The 14502-nt window shown below is 39.9% G+C and overlaps 1 protein-coding gene across 5 annotated transcripts in view; it reads left to right on the forward strand.

Moving 5' to 3' along the window:
- The window catches only part of phf14 (PHD finger protein 14), an 84796-nt gene that overhangs the window by 26609 nt on the left and 43685 nt on the right, over window positions 1-14502 (forward strand). For 3 of the 5 annotated variants that reach the window (XM_076754197.1, XM_076754200.1, XM_076754198.1), the window contains exons 11-14: window positions 644-739; window positions 8786-8892; window positions 9114-9245; window positions 13738-13900. In XM_076754197.1, coding sequence (XP_076610312.1) covers window positions 644-739; window positions 8786-8892; window positions 9114-9245; window positions 13738-13900 — 498 coding nt within the window. The remainder of the gene's footprint in view (window positions 1-643; window positions 740-8785; window positions 8893-9113; window positions 9246-13737; window positions 13901-14502) is intronic. The other 2 variants (XM_076754199.1, XM_076754201.1) reach the window with 1 other exon arrangement.

Below are 14502 nucleotides of genomic sequence, written 5' to 3' on the forward strand. Positions count from 1 at the left end.
ATGAAGTGTAGACAGTAAACAGTGACACTGGCTGCAGAATTCATTCAGAGGTTCACCTGCAGCATCAGTGGTGCAACTGGTTAGCAAATCTAGTGAACTTCAAGAAGCATTTCGCTGCTTTTCATAAAACTGTGCTGTCTGTGCTGTAGAAGGATGCAAAATTTTGAAATTGCAACATGACTAGAGAAAGCAGAGAAACAGGGCTGTGATACTCCCTTTCGCGTTGGACGGTGCTTGGTTTTGGCTCGTCCTTTCAAGCACTGGTCGCCTGGTCGTGAACTTGCTCGTATTACAGCTTCCCAGTACACTAAAATATCTTTCTGAGAACATTTCAGGTGGTAAATAGGTAGGTAGGTAAAACCACAAATAATGTTTTTTTTTTACATTTCTGCAGGTGCATGGGTCAAAGAAGACAAAGTTAAACATCATGTTGGTGTTGTTAGCCGTGTTTTTGAACTTTGAACAGAAGTCAACGAGCTGTCTCCCCCTGCTCTCAGTCTTTATGCTAAACTAAGCTTAGTGTGTCTGTGTGTGTGTGTGTGTGTGTGTGTGTGTGTGTGTGTGTGTGTGTGTTATGCCGCACGTACTCACTGATAGAAACTGTGGTGTCCTTGCCTCATGTTGTCTCCTCTCCCCCCTGCAGCTCTGTGAATCTTTGGAGGAGCTGCTGAATGTGAATGGGAAACTGCGAAGTGAAGGCCAGGCCATGTGGACTCTGCTGGGAGGCATCCTGGGCCAGGTACCACCACCATCACTGCCTCTTCACACTCCGTCTCCCTCTTTTCCTCTCCCCTCCAACCATCCTGCTCTCCATATACAGATTAATTATTTAAAAAGTTTGCGGAAGACTCCTGTTTGTAGATTTCCTTTTTTAGCATAGAAATGATTTGTGATGGAGAGTTATTCAGATTACGAGTCGCAACACACATGGCCAGCAGTGGGGTGGTACTGCAGTCTGTAATAACCCAGCTGTTTGTAAAAATCCTTTCATTTTGCGCTAACTGATTGACCTGTCATTTGCCATGAATTCAGACCTGACTGTGATGAAATAAACGCTGTCTCCCACTTCTCTTTCCTATGGCAACCAATTGCTAAGATGTGCCACTGTGGCTGATAGGTTATTAAATGAATGTGAACTGCAGTCTACAAAAATAGACTCAAATCTTTAGTTCTTTGTCGTGGCAAACTGAAACTTGAATTTACACACAAAGTCATTGTGAGGGGTTATAAGGAATGTCCCCCAGAAAGCAATGCTGACATGTAGAGCATCATCATCATCATCATCATCATCTTCCTCTTCATCCTCATCATCTTCTTCATATTCTATTTCTACTTCTTCTTCTTCTACTACCACTTCTTTTTGTGCCCTTAAAATATCTCGGTTTGTGAAAACGTAACAGCTACAGTTCCCAAACTCTGCAAATGGGTTGGAAATCTCAGACTCAGACAAAAAAAAAAAATGGATTAACTGGCCAAATTTTGGACCTATGACATTGAACTTTATGTTGTGACCTATTACTTTCTGTAAGTAATGGCAACAAATTCTTCTGTGGATCCAAATGAAGCTATGCATATAAGCCACGGCCGTTTGTGGCATGATACATTTCCAGCAACTTGAATTTCAAATCTGCTTTTTCACTACTCCTACAAATTTTTGAGCAATCGGCATTGTGGTGTTCCATATGGTTTTGACATTGTCCTTTTCAAACCTGTGTCTTTTAGTTCAATTTTACATAAAAGCTCAGAAATCAAAATTGGCTTAAGATATTTGAGCCAAAATTGCTACACTTGTTCAAATGCTTCTGCTGAGTTTTGCTGCCTGGTTCTGGAACATTCTGCAACTTGGGGTGGCCACAAATTTGAAGAGGTTAGATCTCATAATTAGCGTCACAAATTTGAGCAGACATTTTCTCCATTTTCTCAGGTCATGTTCAATTCATTGTATAAAGTTTGGTCATGATTTGGTGAAAAGGGGAGTGGTTTATTTGCATTAACTCAGATTTTCATCGATATTGCAGCTAAAGCCTCAAAAAAATCATTCAAATTTATCCAAGATATTTAATATATGTGATGGAATCTAGGAAAACCCGTTGGATGTCGCGCTGGCACTTTTCCAGGAAAACGTGAAAAAAGGGCGAAAGTTAAAATATTGGCGAAATTGGGTTTTCATTAAATTATTATTTTACAACATCTTGTCTATTATTCCTGAAAATATCTCATTATATTTCACTTGTTTAATATGTTAAAAACGTTATTTGAATTAGGCACGCTGTTTGTTGTTATCTCCTACGAATGAAAAACAAACAGCGCATGAAATCCGCCCCTAACGTGTTAGTCTACACAGCCTACGAAGACGGTTTATCTGTCATAGTTAGGTTGACCAGATGTCCCGCTTTGTGCGAGACAGTCACGCATTTCCATTACTTTTCAAATGTCCCGCAAACTGTGATGTTATTGTAAATTATTATTGACAGTGTCGCTAACGATTTGCGACATCACAATTTGCGGGACGTGTGAAAAGTAATGGAAATGCGTGACTGTCCCACATAAAGTGGAACGTGTTCACCCTAATCGTCAAAACACTATTTTGACACCTCAGTCAGATGCCACAAAATACACAGAGAGAGATGTCAAAGCTTCAGAGACGGAGAGAGTTTGAGGTAGCTGGTCGTGTTCTGATTTAGAATCCTTGTCTTTAAACCTGTTTTTCTCAAAATTCTGCTCCACAAAATCCTACTGATCAGCTGACGTTGAGTGATCATAACACTTAATACAAACCAGATATAAAAATAATGAAAACAGATTTGAAAAGAGCTTGAAATAAGCTTCTAGGTGATATTAAAATCTCCAAAAGGTAAAATTTCGATTGTGACTGGTTTTCCCAGATCCCATCACATATTGCTGTAAAAAACATTCTTTTTTTTTTTGCTCAGTGTTGAATCAAACTGCACCAAAATATTTGACAATATGCCCGAAACCACCAAAATGATGAGATTGTAGCTGGGCAACCTGTACAAATTCAAAATACAAATTGCTGGAAAGAAGAAACACTATCACTCAGGTTACTGTTACTATTACAAGGTGATGCTGTAACAACCAAGTTTACATTTTCACGATTATCTTAGAAATGGCTTGGCTTGGAGTAAAAACTCTTTCCTCATTTTATTCTCTCAAGTCATCTGCATCTGGTCCTCTGCTCTAACAATTTTCCCAAAATCATTTTTTCAGCATTTTGTCAGGAGCCACTTTGCCAATCATCCTACAACTTAGGCTCATCTAGTTGCTAAAGAAAGTTTGACATGTCCATCCATTTCAGAAAAACTGCATCAAAGGAAGATTTATATACCTCAACGGAGTGTCAGCGTATACCAATGGCCATGCTCAATTATTGTAAAGAAAATCAAGCGTTTACTTCTTGTCGGTTAAATAAGAAACAAGCATCCAAATGATCAGTTTGCTTGGAACCCGATCATTGTGGATTGCAGCCATATTTAATGACAATTTTTGCCACACAAATATAAGTGGTCAGTGTCAAATATATAACACATAAATCTTGAAATACACAATCATGGATAAATAGAGATGAATATATAAATGAACTAATACTTTGTTGAATAATTTTGGAAATTATTAGATCTCAACTCAGTTTCATGAAATCTTATTTACATACTAAAAAGCTTTACTATGAAAATGCTAAGATAGCTTTAGTTCTTTCTTTAATTATACAATTTTTAATTTCAAATTCCTTTCGCAAAAACATGTTTTGGATTTCATAATGTCACTTAAGCAGGCTAATCAACAGCTACCAAATTAAGCCTTGTAGATCCTGTTAGCTAGAACAGCAGCAATACCAATGTCATTTTGAATCAACCAACTTGCTGCTGCTTTGACACAATGCACATGTAATAATTGGCTCTTCTTTCAATTAGCTAGCTAACCAGCTAGCCATGGGTGTGAACTTGGACTTTTTCCCTTTGTATCAAAGTTAGCAACTCTTGTTAATGGCAACAGTAACATGAGATGACATAACATGTGAGATTAATGAGTTGAGATTGGGCTCATACAAGAAAGTCGGTACTAGGAAAGATGATAAGCAGCAGAGGTTACATCTCGCAAAGAACAGTCGAATAGTTCCCAGTGAATATCAAATACTGTTTTTGCAATGCAGTTTATGTCAGAAAGGATTATTGATTCTGTTTTATATATGTTTTACACAGCATCCCAACTTTTTTGGAAACAGGGTATTTAACATGCAGTGTACAACGAATCAGAAATTTTGTGCTCAAGGAGTAGAATGATAAGATAATACATCAGAGCCATGTGGTTCTAGAAGGTGTGCCTTATAGAGTCTTGTCTATAGCCATGTGTATTGTACTGTACATGCACAGGTGTTTGTCTTTTGTTGGGAATAATATTCTTAGTCGGTATTTTGTAGTCACTCATAACAATCATGTCGTGTCTTGTCCTCAAAGATTAGAGCTAACTCTGACCCCTTACCCAAAATCATTGAAGAATATTGATATTATATACACATTGGTCTCTGGACAGTATAGTCACTCATTTAAGGTTTTATGTGTATAAGTACCAGCTAAATCCATAAAAAGGCTTATTGAAAGTATGGTCGTTGAGAGTATGAGGCATGTAGATAAATGGTCAAATTATATTAATGTAGTGTTGAGGCCGCAGAATGGACAGGGACTAGAAGGAAAACTGGCAGTGAATCTGCAATGACCACCATAAATCATCTAATTATGAACACACACGGTTTAAGTAGCAACATCAGTCACAGCACTGCATGCTTTTGTGTCATCTATCTGCCACATTTTCAACTCCTATTTGTCATCCTGCCTGTGCATTTGCAGAAATTATTGATGTCCCCAACTGGGACTCTCATCCCTCTTCCAGTACACAGTCAGTGCATTTGTTCCTGATGCTCCTGGAAGTTTAGCACTGCTGGCAACTTTACAAGAAAACACTCATAAGACATTTCCCACCAACCTCTATAAAACATCATGAGGCTAAAACAGCTGCTAGACGCTAGATATTATAACAGGGATAAGTGTTAAAGTGTAGTTGTCAGTCAACAGAAAAATAATTGCACACCAGACCCACAAACAGATACAGTATATTGTACATAATTTAGAACTGAAGGTGCTTTGAGGGCACTGACCATCACAAGAGGCCAAGACCTCACTGAATCACTGAATAATGCTTAAACGGGTGATTTGTATGCTTGCTGAGACACCCTCTTGCACTCCACACTGTCAGTATTTCTATCAATGGTGAACGGTAAGGGCCTTGCAAAAACCTTCCATAGCTTCAGTAGTCAATCATTTTGCACCTGAGTCACAGGTGTTGAAGTGTCAGTTAGTGTGGTATGTTTATCAGATATACACTTAAAACCCAAAAGGAAAAAAGAAAAAGAAATCAGTTAAGAAAGCGGTTGGTACAGAAAGGATTGTGCAGTAGTAGTAGTAGTAGTTGTGAAGTTGACTTCAGCATTGAACGAAAAATACCCCAAAACTCAAAAAGAGCAGTGAATAACAGCTATTTTTATTATTGATTAATCTCTGTTATTTTATGATTGATCAGTAAGTTGGTCAAAGGGTCAGAAAAGTCAAAAATTAACATCATTCCAAAGATACTCAACAGCCAAACAATCAAGTTCTGAAATTTTGAGAAGCTGGAAATATCGTTGATAAATGACTCAAATGATTGATTATTGATGAACATAGTTGACAGAGGATTTTCTGTGGATAAAGTAGTTTAATTGACTGATTGTTTCGGCCCTAAAGTCAATGCGACAACACAGTTTCTTTCTGTTTGGTTGTAAATCTTGGCCCTTTGAGGGTTCAGTTGTTGAATCTGTTGCACAGAAGAGGCTGATGTTTGTTGGAGGCTTCAAAGATTACAAATGTGCAATTAATAACAAAATGGTAAGACTGCAAATGGGTTATGGCAGGTCAGAGGTTGTGAAGCCACTCTCAGGCAAACGTGGAAGCTAAACATACAAACATTGTGATGGACCAGTAGAGTTGGCAACTGGTTGCTCTGCTGACTGGGTTGAGCAGCACTGATCAGGAAAGGCAACAAAAAAACAAAAAAAAAATGGAAACTGGACATGGTTTAGACCACCTGTGGCCAAGACAAGTTAGAATCAAGACCTCCCTGCGACTGAAAGAGCCCAGAATGATTGTGTGCCGATTTTGCTGAGAGTGGCTGTCATTCTTGATGCCAGCCTCATGTATCCTCAGGACGTAACGCAGAGATTTTAGCATCCCTGAATCTGATATTTGATCAGAGAGCTTCAGGTGGGGCTTCAAAGGGTTTAGGGCCCAAAGGTGCCAGCAACAGTGGATTAGTTTTACAGCAGAAACACACAACTTGCACTCTGAGACATAGACATGAAAGAGCCTATGAGCTGTTTCCAAGTGACGTTTTGTGCCATTTATTGATATTCATTAATTTACTGTGTTGAATTTGGTGAACATGCTCTCAGCAGCAAGAAGTGCCCAGTTTGCTCCTGCACTGTAATGTTTTGATGAATTTTCCCTGAGGGAAGAACTGGGTGGCAAGAAGCCAGACAGCTTAAAGCTTGTCTGTGTACCTGACTGTTTCCACTCACTATTTATAATCTGTACTGCTAAACTCCTTCATCTGTCTGATAAAGCATGTTAACAATGTTGCAAGTGCTTCATATCAGGAGACGCTTCCTTGTGGCCGAATGCAGGCAGACTGCAGTCCAGGTTGAGGAGATAGCCCCAGCAGCCCCTTGTGCCTCGGTCACCCCGTCCCTCCATCTATCAGGCCTCCCTGCGGGGATGTTCCCCTGGCACTGCAGGCAGAGCGAACGCGCCCAGATTAGAACTTCTTCAGGGAAAACCTTGTCTGTTTAGTGACAGACTCAGTCCCTACGAGATAAGTTTTCTAATTAACCCGTGTGGCAGCAATGCACCTGAGATGCAGGGGAGAATAAAATGGCTGTCTGCTGCTGCTTTTCAGCTGCCACATACAACATGTTCCCTACGCCTGTCCTCACAACTCAGCTGTGAGGGAACTTTTACAGCTCTTCTTTGGCTAATACTTTGTTTGGACAGTCTAAGATCTCAGTCAACACAAAGCAGGTGTTCAATAAAGTGTCACAGGTCTGTAAGTCTGACTGCCCTTAGCAACACCAGCCTACAGTTCCATTTTTCTCTGTGGTGTAGTGGGTGTGTTAAAACTGTGGATGAATATGCTCAAAGAGAGAATAATGAACTAGGCTGTACCGTAGATGATTGACAATTTGCTCTTTTAACAACAATATGAACTCTTCATCAACTTGATTGGACGAACAGACCACTTTCTGGACTGCCGTTGGTCTGTACTTTGAAGCTGAAATGTTCTTCACTCTACATTTTATGTGTGACACAAAGTTTAAGAGGTTATCTTATCTCACTTACCTCTAGTGGTATTTAGTCATGCAGAGGTTTTATTCCCTCAGGTTTTGGGATTATCAACTATCTGCATCCACCACATTATAGGAGGTGAATGGAAATCCTGTTGTTGTGCTTCCTGTCTTGAAAGATGACGGCAAAAAAGGAAATGCTCAACATCTACGTTGGATAATCCACAGATCTCACTGTGGACAGTCAATCAATGAGGGACATCCCAATCAAGTTTTTTGGCCCTGATCTTTCATAATATGTATCTTTCAGTGTCTAATCTGACACTTCTGTTTACCCGAATGTTGACTAAATACTGTGCTGTGTGTATCTGATGCATTGAAATAGCAGCTGCAGCCTTCTAAATTTTCCAACCACTTGATCCAAATGCTGAAGTTCCTGATTCAAAACTATAAATCTGAAGTTTAAACTATTGATATGATTTGAATGAAAGATTAAGTGGGAGAATATAATTCCTGAAATTGCTGAGATGCGATCAGTTTGGGAGTTGACTATCACTCTGTTCGAGTTGTTGAAACTGCAGTTGTTCTACAGTGGTGTTATATAGTGATGCTTCTTTCACCACATAAATCTATCAAGTTACTTACACAATTAACATTCATCTACAACAGCTGACCTGATTTGCTGCCAGAAAACTTTGTCAATTTAATCTATGAAAGCAATGGTCAGGACTAGAAATCAGGACTGAAAATTCCCACATTCATACACTCTAATTTGTACTTGCATATGAAATGAAATGCTCACATTATAGAGCATGACTGTCATTAAGGAGAGCAGCACTGTAACACACCTGGCAGAGGTGGACAACACAGAGCAGAGTTCAGTAAGGAATGGATCAGATTTTGATTGGCTTTATTTTGCCAGTAGTGATCCGTAAAATATGCCCACATCTGCCCTGAGCAGCCCTAATTTCAATATTTTATAAAAAAAAAATGTTTTGAGCTGTCAAATGTGGTTTCTGATACTGGCCAGTCTCTTCTATTAAACGTCTTCTCAGACAGTGACAGATTTTAATTTAAGAACTACAACAGTAGTCCCCCCCCCCCCCGAAAGCAGTGAACAGTTCGCATACCGTTTATGTTCAGTTGTTAGGTGAGTTCGCTAACCAAAACAAAGAAAAATGTGATTTGGGGATATGTTGTTGTTGTTTGTTGTATGTTGTTTTTAACTTCAGTGTTGACAATGTTGATCAGAGCTACTGCCAACAGAAGAAACAATGTGAAAAGTGGCTCACAGCATGTTCTGTGAGTTGCCCAGAGGAACAGGGCCACTTTTTAGAGAAAGGAATGTTTCTGTTCATGGCTTTAACATGAAAACAAATGTGGAACTTGTTTTGGCAGAAACTAAACACCCCTGCTGTTCTGAAAGCCCCAAAAGAAAGGAAGCCCAGCAAGAAGGAAGGAGGAACCCCAGGGAAGTCTTCCAGCCTGCCAGCGATCCTCTACAGGTGAGCACACTGTCTGGAGAGATGCTAGGCAAATAGTAGGAAGGATTAAAGATGTAGGTTAAATCATAAAGAGAATGTTAAATATCATCAAATGCCGTTGGCGGAAATGGTGTGCCTGACTGCTCACCACTGTGTTCCAGCATTTCTACATTCCAAAGTCACGACTAAAAATAACAATAAGCAGCCTTTTCTCACTCATAACTTCACATGTTTTCCTGCAGCTGTGGCATCTGTAAGAAGAACCAGGACCAACATCTGCTGGTGCTGTGTGACACGTGCAAGCTCTACTACCATCTGGGCTGCCTGGAGCCACCACTAACACGCATGCCAAAAAAGACCAAGAACAGCTACTGGTAAGAGACATGAGGCGCGTTTGGAGGAGGTCATAGCCATACATGGGAAATTTGCTATGTAAGGACAAATGAGGATTTGTACTGAAAGTATGGGGCCTTTACCACTGTAAAAGCATGTAGGGTAAATTAATGTCAGTAGCTGACAATGAGTACAACAAAGTGTAAACTATCAAAGTCCACAGAATCACCATAAGGTTGAGGAAACAGGCACAAACCGAGACTGCTGGAGAGCCATTAGTGAAGGTTACACAGTTCAAAATTCCTCAGAAGGCACACCAGCGTATCAGTGTGGTACTCTGTCAGTCCTGAATGTCTGCTGGTTGCTGAGGCTCCATTGTACATGCTGCAAGCTTCATAACATGATTCAACATGACAGTGAAGACTGTACAGAGAATATGAGAGGAACACAATGGGTAGAGGCAGTGCTGCTGCATGTTTTCTTTCTTTAAGAAGATGACAGGTACATAAGTAACAGAACATATGCAGGTGCAGTAAAAAGCACAACACATTAAATTAAAAAAGGGAGAAAACAAAAGGAAAAAATGATAAATATACTTTACATATAAATTTGCATCAAGGAACACTGCAAATTCTTTAGCTGATTTCAACTGTGCAGGTATTTGCCATAACATACAGTAAAACAGTCATACATATATCCTGGGGATTTCTTTTATGGAAGGGAAAACAATGAGGTACAATAAAATGGAATACCATTCATGTATTACTGAAGGTGTTAGAAGTTAACCCTTTGGCCATATGATACAAGAACTGATCTATGCTCCTATCATAAATCGTGAGGACTGAATTTTTACATGAGGTCATTACAACAAAACACCTTTAACAGCATGTGGTATTACCTAATCATCCTTTAATAGGCCCTAACATAAGCGTTGGTACCTCACCAAGTGGATGAACAATTACAGACCTGCATGTAAAAGCAAAAGCCTGAAGAACGACCCACGGGTAAAAACTTAACCCTGATGAGGACCTCAGAACAAAAAACAAATACCGCCCAGAATCCCATCAGGCCTTGCATTGTATGAGACCCACCGGAACTCAGGGGAATCCCCATGACGTCGGGATGAGAGAATTAATGCTCAATGCTCCACCTCGCCTTTCCACGGCAAAGTGAAGTTGCTGCAGGAGATGTATCATTCCCAAGCAAACATTTGTACTTTAATTAGCCTAGGCAACAGTCCTTCAACTTGCTGGATGAGTAAGAGACTGTTTGTTTCGACCGAACATGTTTGAATCCTGAAACAGATCAGCTGTCTACGTATCCGGGCCATGTCACTTCACCTGCAGAAGAAAGACACAAATTGAGCGTTTTTCTTCAAGAAAGAGAAGGATAACTGGAGTGGACTTTCTGCTGTTTCCTCCGCTGATTAAGAGGACCAACTTGCTGTTATACAGCAGATGAAACAACACAATGGCCCCAGAATTGGCAGAGCTCGAAGAAACGCCACCGAACCCACCAGACAGACTGAAACACGTTAGTCCTCCCATAGTGATCTCAAGTAAGAGGCTTTCATATGGGCAAGGACAGGTTAATGATAGTGTGTTACTGTAAGCTTCAGTGTTGTATAAGCTTTACTGTGTTGTGAAGTTAACGGACTACTGAGCCCTGTTGTTGCTGTTTGAGATACCTCAGCCGTCGGACTTGCTGCTTGTTTCTGTGCGCTTAACACGTCATTTTGATTTTGTGTCCCGGCACTTAAGATCTCTTTTTGCTTCACTTTGAGTGCCATTTCCCCCTCTCCTAAGAAGTCATCTGAAAAATTTTTTGCATGAAAAAAAAAAAATCCCTCCGTGCCTTAAAATGACTCAGATGTAACTCTACACCTTTGCCTTCATTTAGGGTGCACATCGCTCTGAATGTTGAAATAGTTCCCGTCCCTGCGCTCGCCTGCAGCTGAAGCACCTTCGACTGTGCTGCTCAAACGCACAAACCTCTTCTTCTTCTTTCTCAAACTGTTTATGTGCACAGCCTTGTACCCTTGACTTTTTATCAAAAAACAGATATTTTGTAACACAGTTGTTCATCTTTTGTACGTAAATAATCATGAGAGTTCCATGATATGGTCCAAGATGTAGAAGTGCTCCAACTGTGAGACACACAACATTGTCTGTGGGGGAAAAAGGAATAGGAATAGTCAACAAGTTAGGCCAATCAAATGGCCCGTTTTAAGTTACAGTGAGAGGTGAAGATGGGATGGGATACTGTAAGGCCATCTTGGTATGAAATGTTTTATATACTGGTTATCCATTATTCCATAAAGAAAAATCAATACCTGACAATTATAGTTGGTGCTACCATCATAAAACATCTTAATCTGAATATGAACTGGGATTGCTTTTCATATTCATTCTTTGTCTGCTAGGAGCGGTAACACATTACCACAGTTTGTTTATTCATATTAGTCCTGACATTTGAGGCCAGTCGGTGGCAGCAGGATTATCAGATGACGGATGCTGAGATGGTGGAAATGTCAGAGTCGCTTCTCTCAACTACTGCTGTTCCTTATCTAGAGAGATTTAGTGTGTCTGTTGTTCCACATATGGTAGTTCTAAGATATTGTGTCGCTTATTGAAAAAGAGAGAATCTTATTCTATAGTAAATGAAGGAAATGAGGAGATGCAGCTGGTGTTACAATACAGGACATGTTTGTGTAACACAATCTGTTTGTGACTGGAGTAATTCATTTAGTATTCATTTTAAGCATGAAGCTCTTTTGGTTTATTGGGTGAAAATTAGGAAGCATTTGAGTTATTTAAGTGTGTGGATGCAGAGTCAAAACTAATTACAGAGATGCGTGCATGGAAAAAGCCACAGAGACTAAAAGGTGCTGTGCTTTTTTATATAATAAATGGAGGCAAAAGCTGCTTGTTTTTGGAAACTGTTCTGATGATTGTAAGTCAGTATCCATTCCTGTGCCTGACTTTTACTAGTTGTAGTAATTATAGGTACTATCTAATAGGACTGTGTATTGGCTAGAACCTCTGATAAGATGAATATTGTTCAGATCCACTAGATACCATCAAAGTTTAGCTTGTTAGCGTGCTTACATTAGCTAATTAGCAGTAGACATGAATGACAGCTGAGGCTGATGGGAATGCCATTCCTTTTGCAGGTATTTGCAGTATCGGACAAATACAAATTCTGACATGAGAATGTTGATGGGAGAAAATTCATTTAATTCTGTTGTTAGCAAATATCAGAAATAGTTATTGATATCAGCAAAATTATTAATAGGAATGAATAAGTATGGGACACCACCCTGAGATCCAGTGGATGTTGTCTCATAAATGGGTTAGGGTTCAGGGTTCACAAAAAATTTCAATATTTGAGGGCTTTTTTGTATTTATGAAGTGAGCAATGAAGAGTTCAATCCAAGCACTGATCATTACAACCAGCTGTTATCACAACACATGCACAAATAATCTCTGCATGGAATAGCACTATCAATGTAACATGTTTACCACAGAGAAGCAAGCAGCAAGAGCTATGATTGAGGTATTTCAAGCAGCAACAATGGGATTTGGTGGTCCGTTAACTTCACAACAATCCAGCAAAGCTTACACAACAATAAAGCTTACAGTAAAACACTGTTATTAATCTGTCTCTCCCCAGACAATACCTTCTGACTTGAGATCGCTTCAGGGACCGATTAATGCGTGTTTTAGTTTCTTGAAGCTCTGACAATGACAGGGCTGGTTTGTTGCTTCGTCGGTGGCAGGCTGGCCCTTATATGGCAGCCAGGGAAACAGCAGAAGTCAACTTAATTAAAAGAGAGCTGTGCGTAGAAGTTATCCTTCTCTTTCTTGAAGAAAAGGTGTAATCCGAGAACATGTGAACTCCAGCTGATCTCTTCCAATGGTAAACCAAGATTTGGAATCAAACCAAATCTTGCACTCGGGTGAAATTCGCTGTTCAGGCTTCTGCATGTAAAAACAAAAACCTGAGTGCGTCTCTTTGTTCATCCATGTGTTGAGGCCCCACAACGAATAGTTGCTTTTGGAAACTGGCTCATTTACGAGATGAATGTCACTCTCATGTTTGTGTCAAGTACAGCGCTGAGGTCAGGATGTGGTTAGCCTAGCTTAGCACAAAGAATGAAAACAGGGGGAAACACCTAGCTTGGCTCTGTCGGAAAAAAGGTTTGTCAAGATTTTTGCAACTGCTGTTCATCACCGAGAAAAGATTTTATTCACTTTTAAGGATACACAAGACCAACAAGCAATGTTAAGTATTGGCTGACATTTAGCAACATAACTGTTTGCAAAAACAGTTCTTTATCAGAAAGCAGTCAAACATATTGGTTCACTGATTTTCTTTTTTTCCACTCTGCCGGAGTGTCACTCATGTTTTTCACCTTTCGATCAGAAGAAGCTGCGAAGGCCTGTTTTTCTTTTACAGTAAGATTAAAGATTTGATCCTGTGATTATAAAATCAATAGAGTTCATTGAGAGAAGCTCTCCTCCGTCTCCTCAGGCAATGCTCCGAGTGTGACCAGGCCAGCAGTGATGAGGCTGATATCGCCATGGAGACGCTACCAGACGGCACCAAGAGGTCCAGAAGGCAGATCAAGGGGCCAATCAAATTCATCCCACAGGAGATGTCGCCAGAACCCAAGAAACATCAAGTGAGAGGCACGGTGTGTATTGACACACTGGAAATGTAAAATGCAATCAGTAGAATGAGATTTCACTCTGAAAACTGTTCTTGTTACAGCTCAAAATAATGAAAGATTTGTAAGCGCAACTCGTCCTCCCCTAATTCAGCTGTGACTGATGTCAGTGTTGGCTAATTGTTTGACTTCTATTGATTATAAATAATCAATTTGAGTTCTCATTAGTCTCTCCATAATGTTTCAGAAAGTTGCAACAGATGATGGTGTTTTCCCATCAGCACAAAGTCATTATTTGTAACCAAAAGCATTTTTGTGAAAGATGGCAGTGAGCCTGAATACAAACGTCAGTGGAAAAAAAACAGATGTGGATTTGCCCTTGGTGGAACTGAGGCAGGATGCATCCACTCCAACAGGAAAAAAAAAGTCAACAAATGAAAAGTGTATTATGATGCTTTGTTGTATCCTCACTTCATTTGTTAAGAGGCTAGAGATGAGAGCAGGAAGGAAAGAGCCGATGGGAAATAATTAAAACAAAAGGCTTCCTAGAGGGAAGTTTGAAAATCACTCTCGTGGCACGCTCTCCAAAAACCCTCACAAATTCTTGTGAATAAGGCTAAACTTTAAAT

The sequence above is a fragment of the Chaetodon auriga genome, chromosome 17 (genome assembly GCF_051107435.1).
Source record: "Chaetodon auriga isolate fChaAug3 chromosome 17, fChaAug3.hap1, whole genome shotgun sequence".
Taxonomy (NCBI): Eukaryota; Metazoa; Chordata; class Actinopteri; order Chaetodontiformes; family Chaetodontidae; genus Chaetodon; species Chaetodon auriga.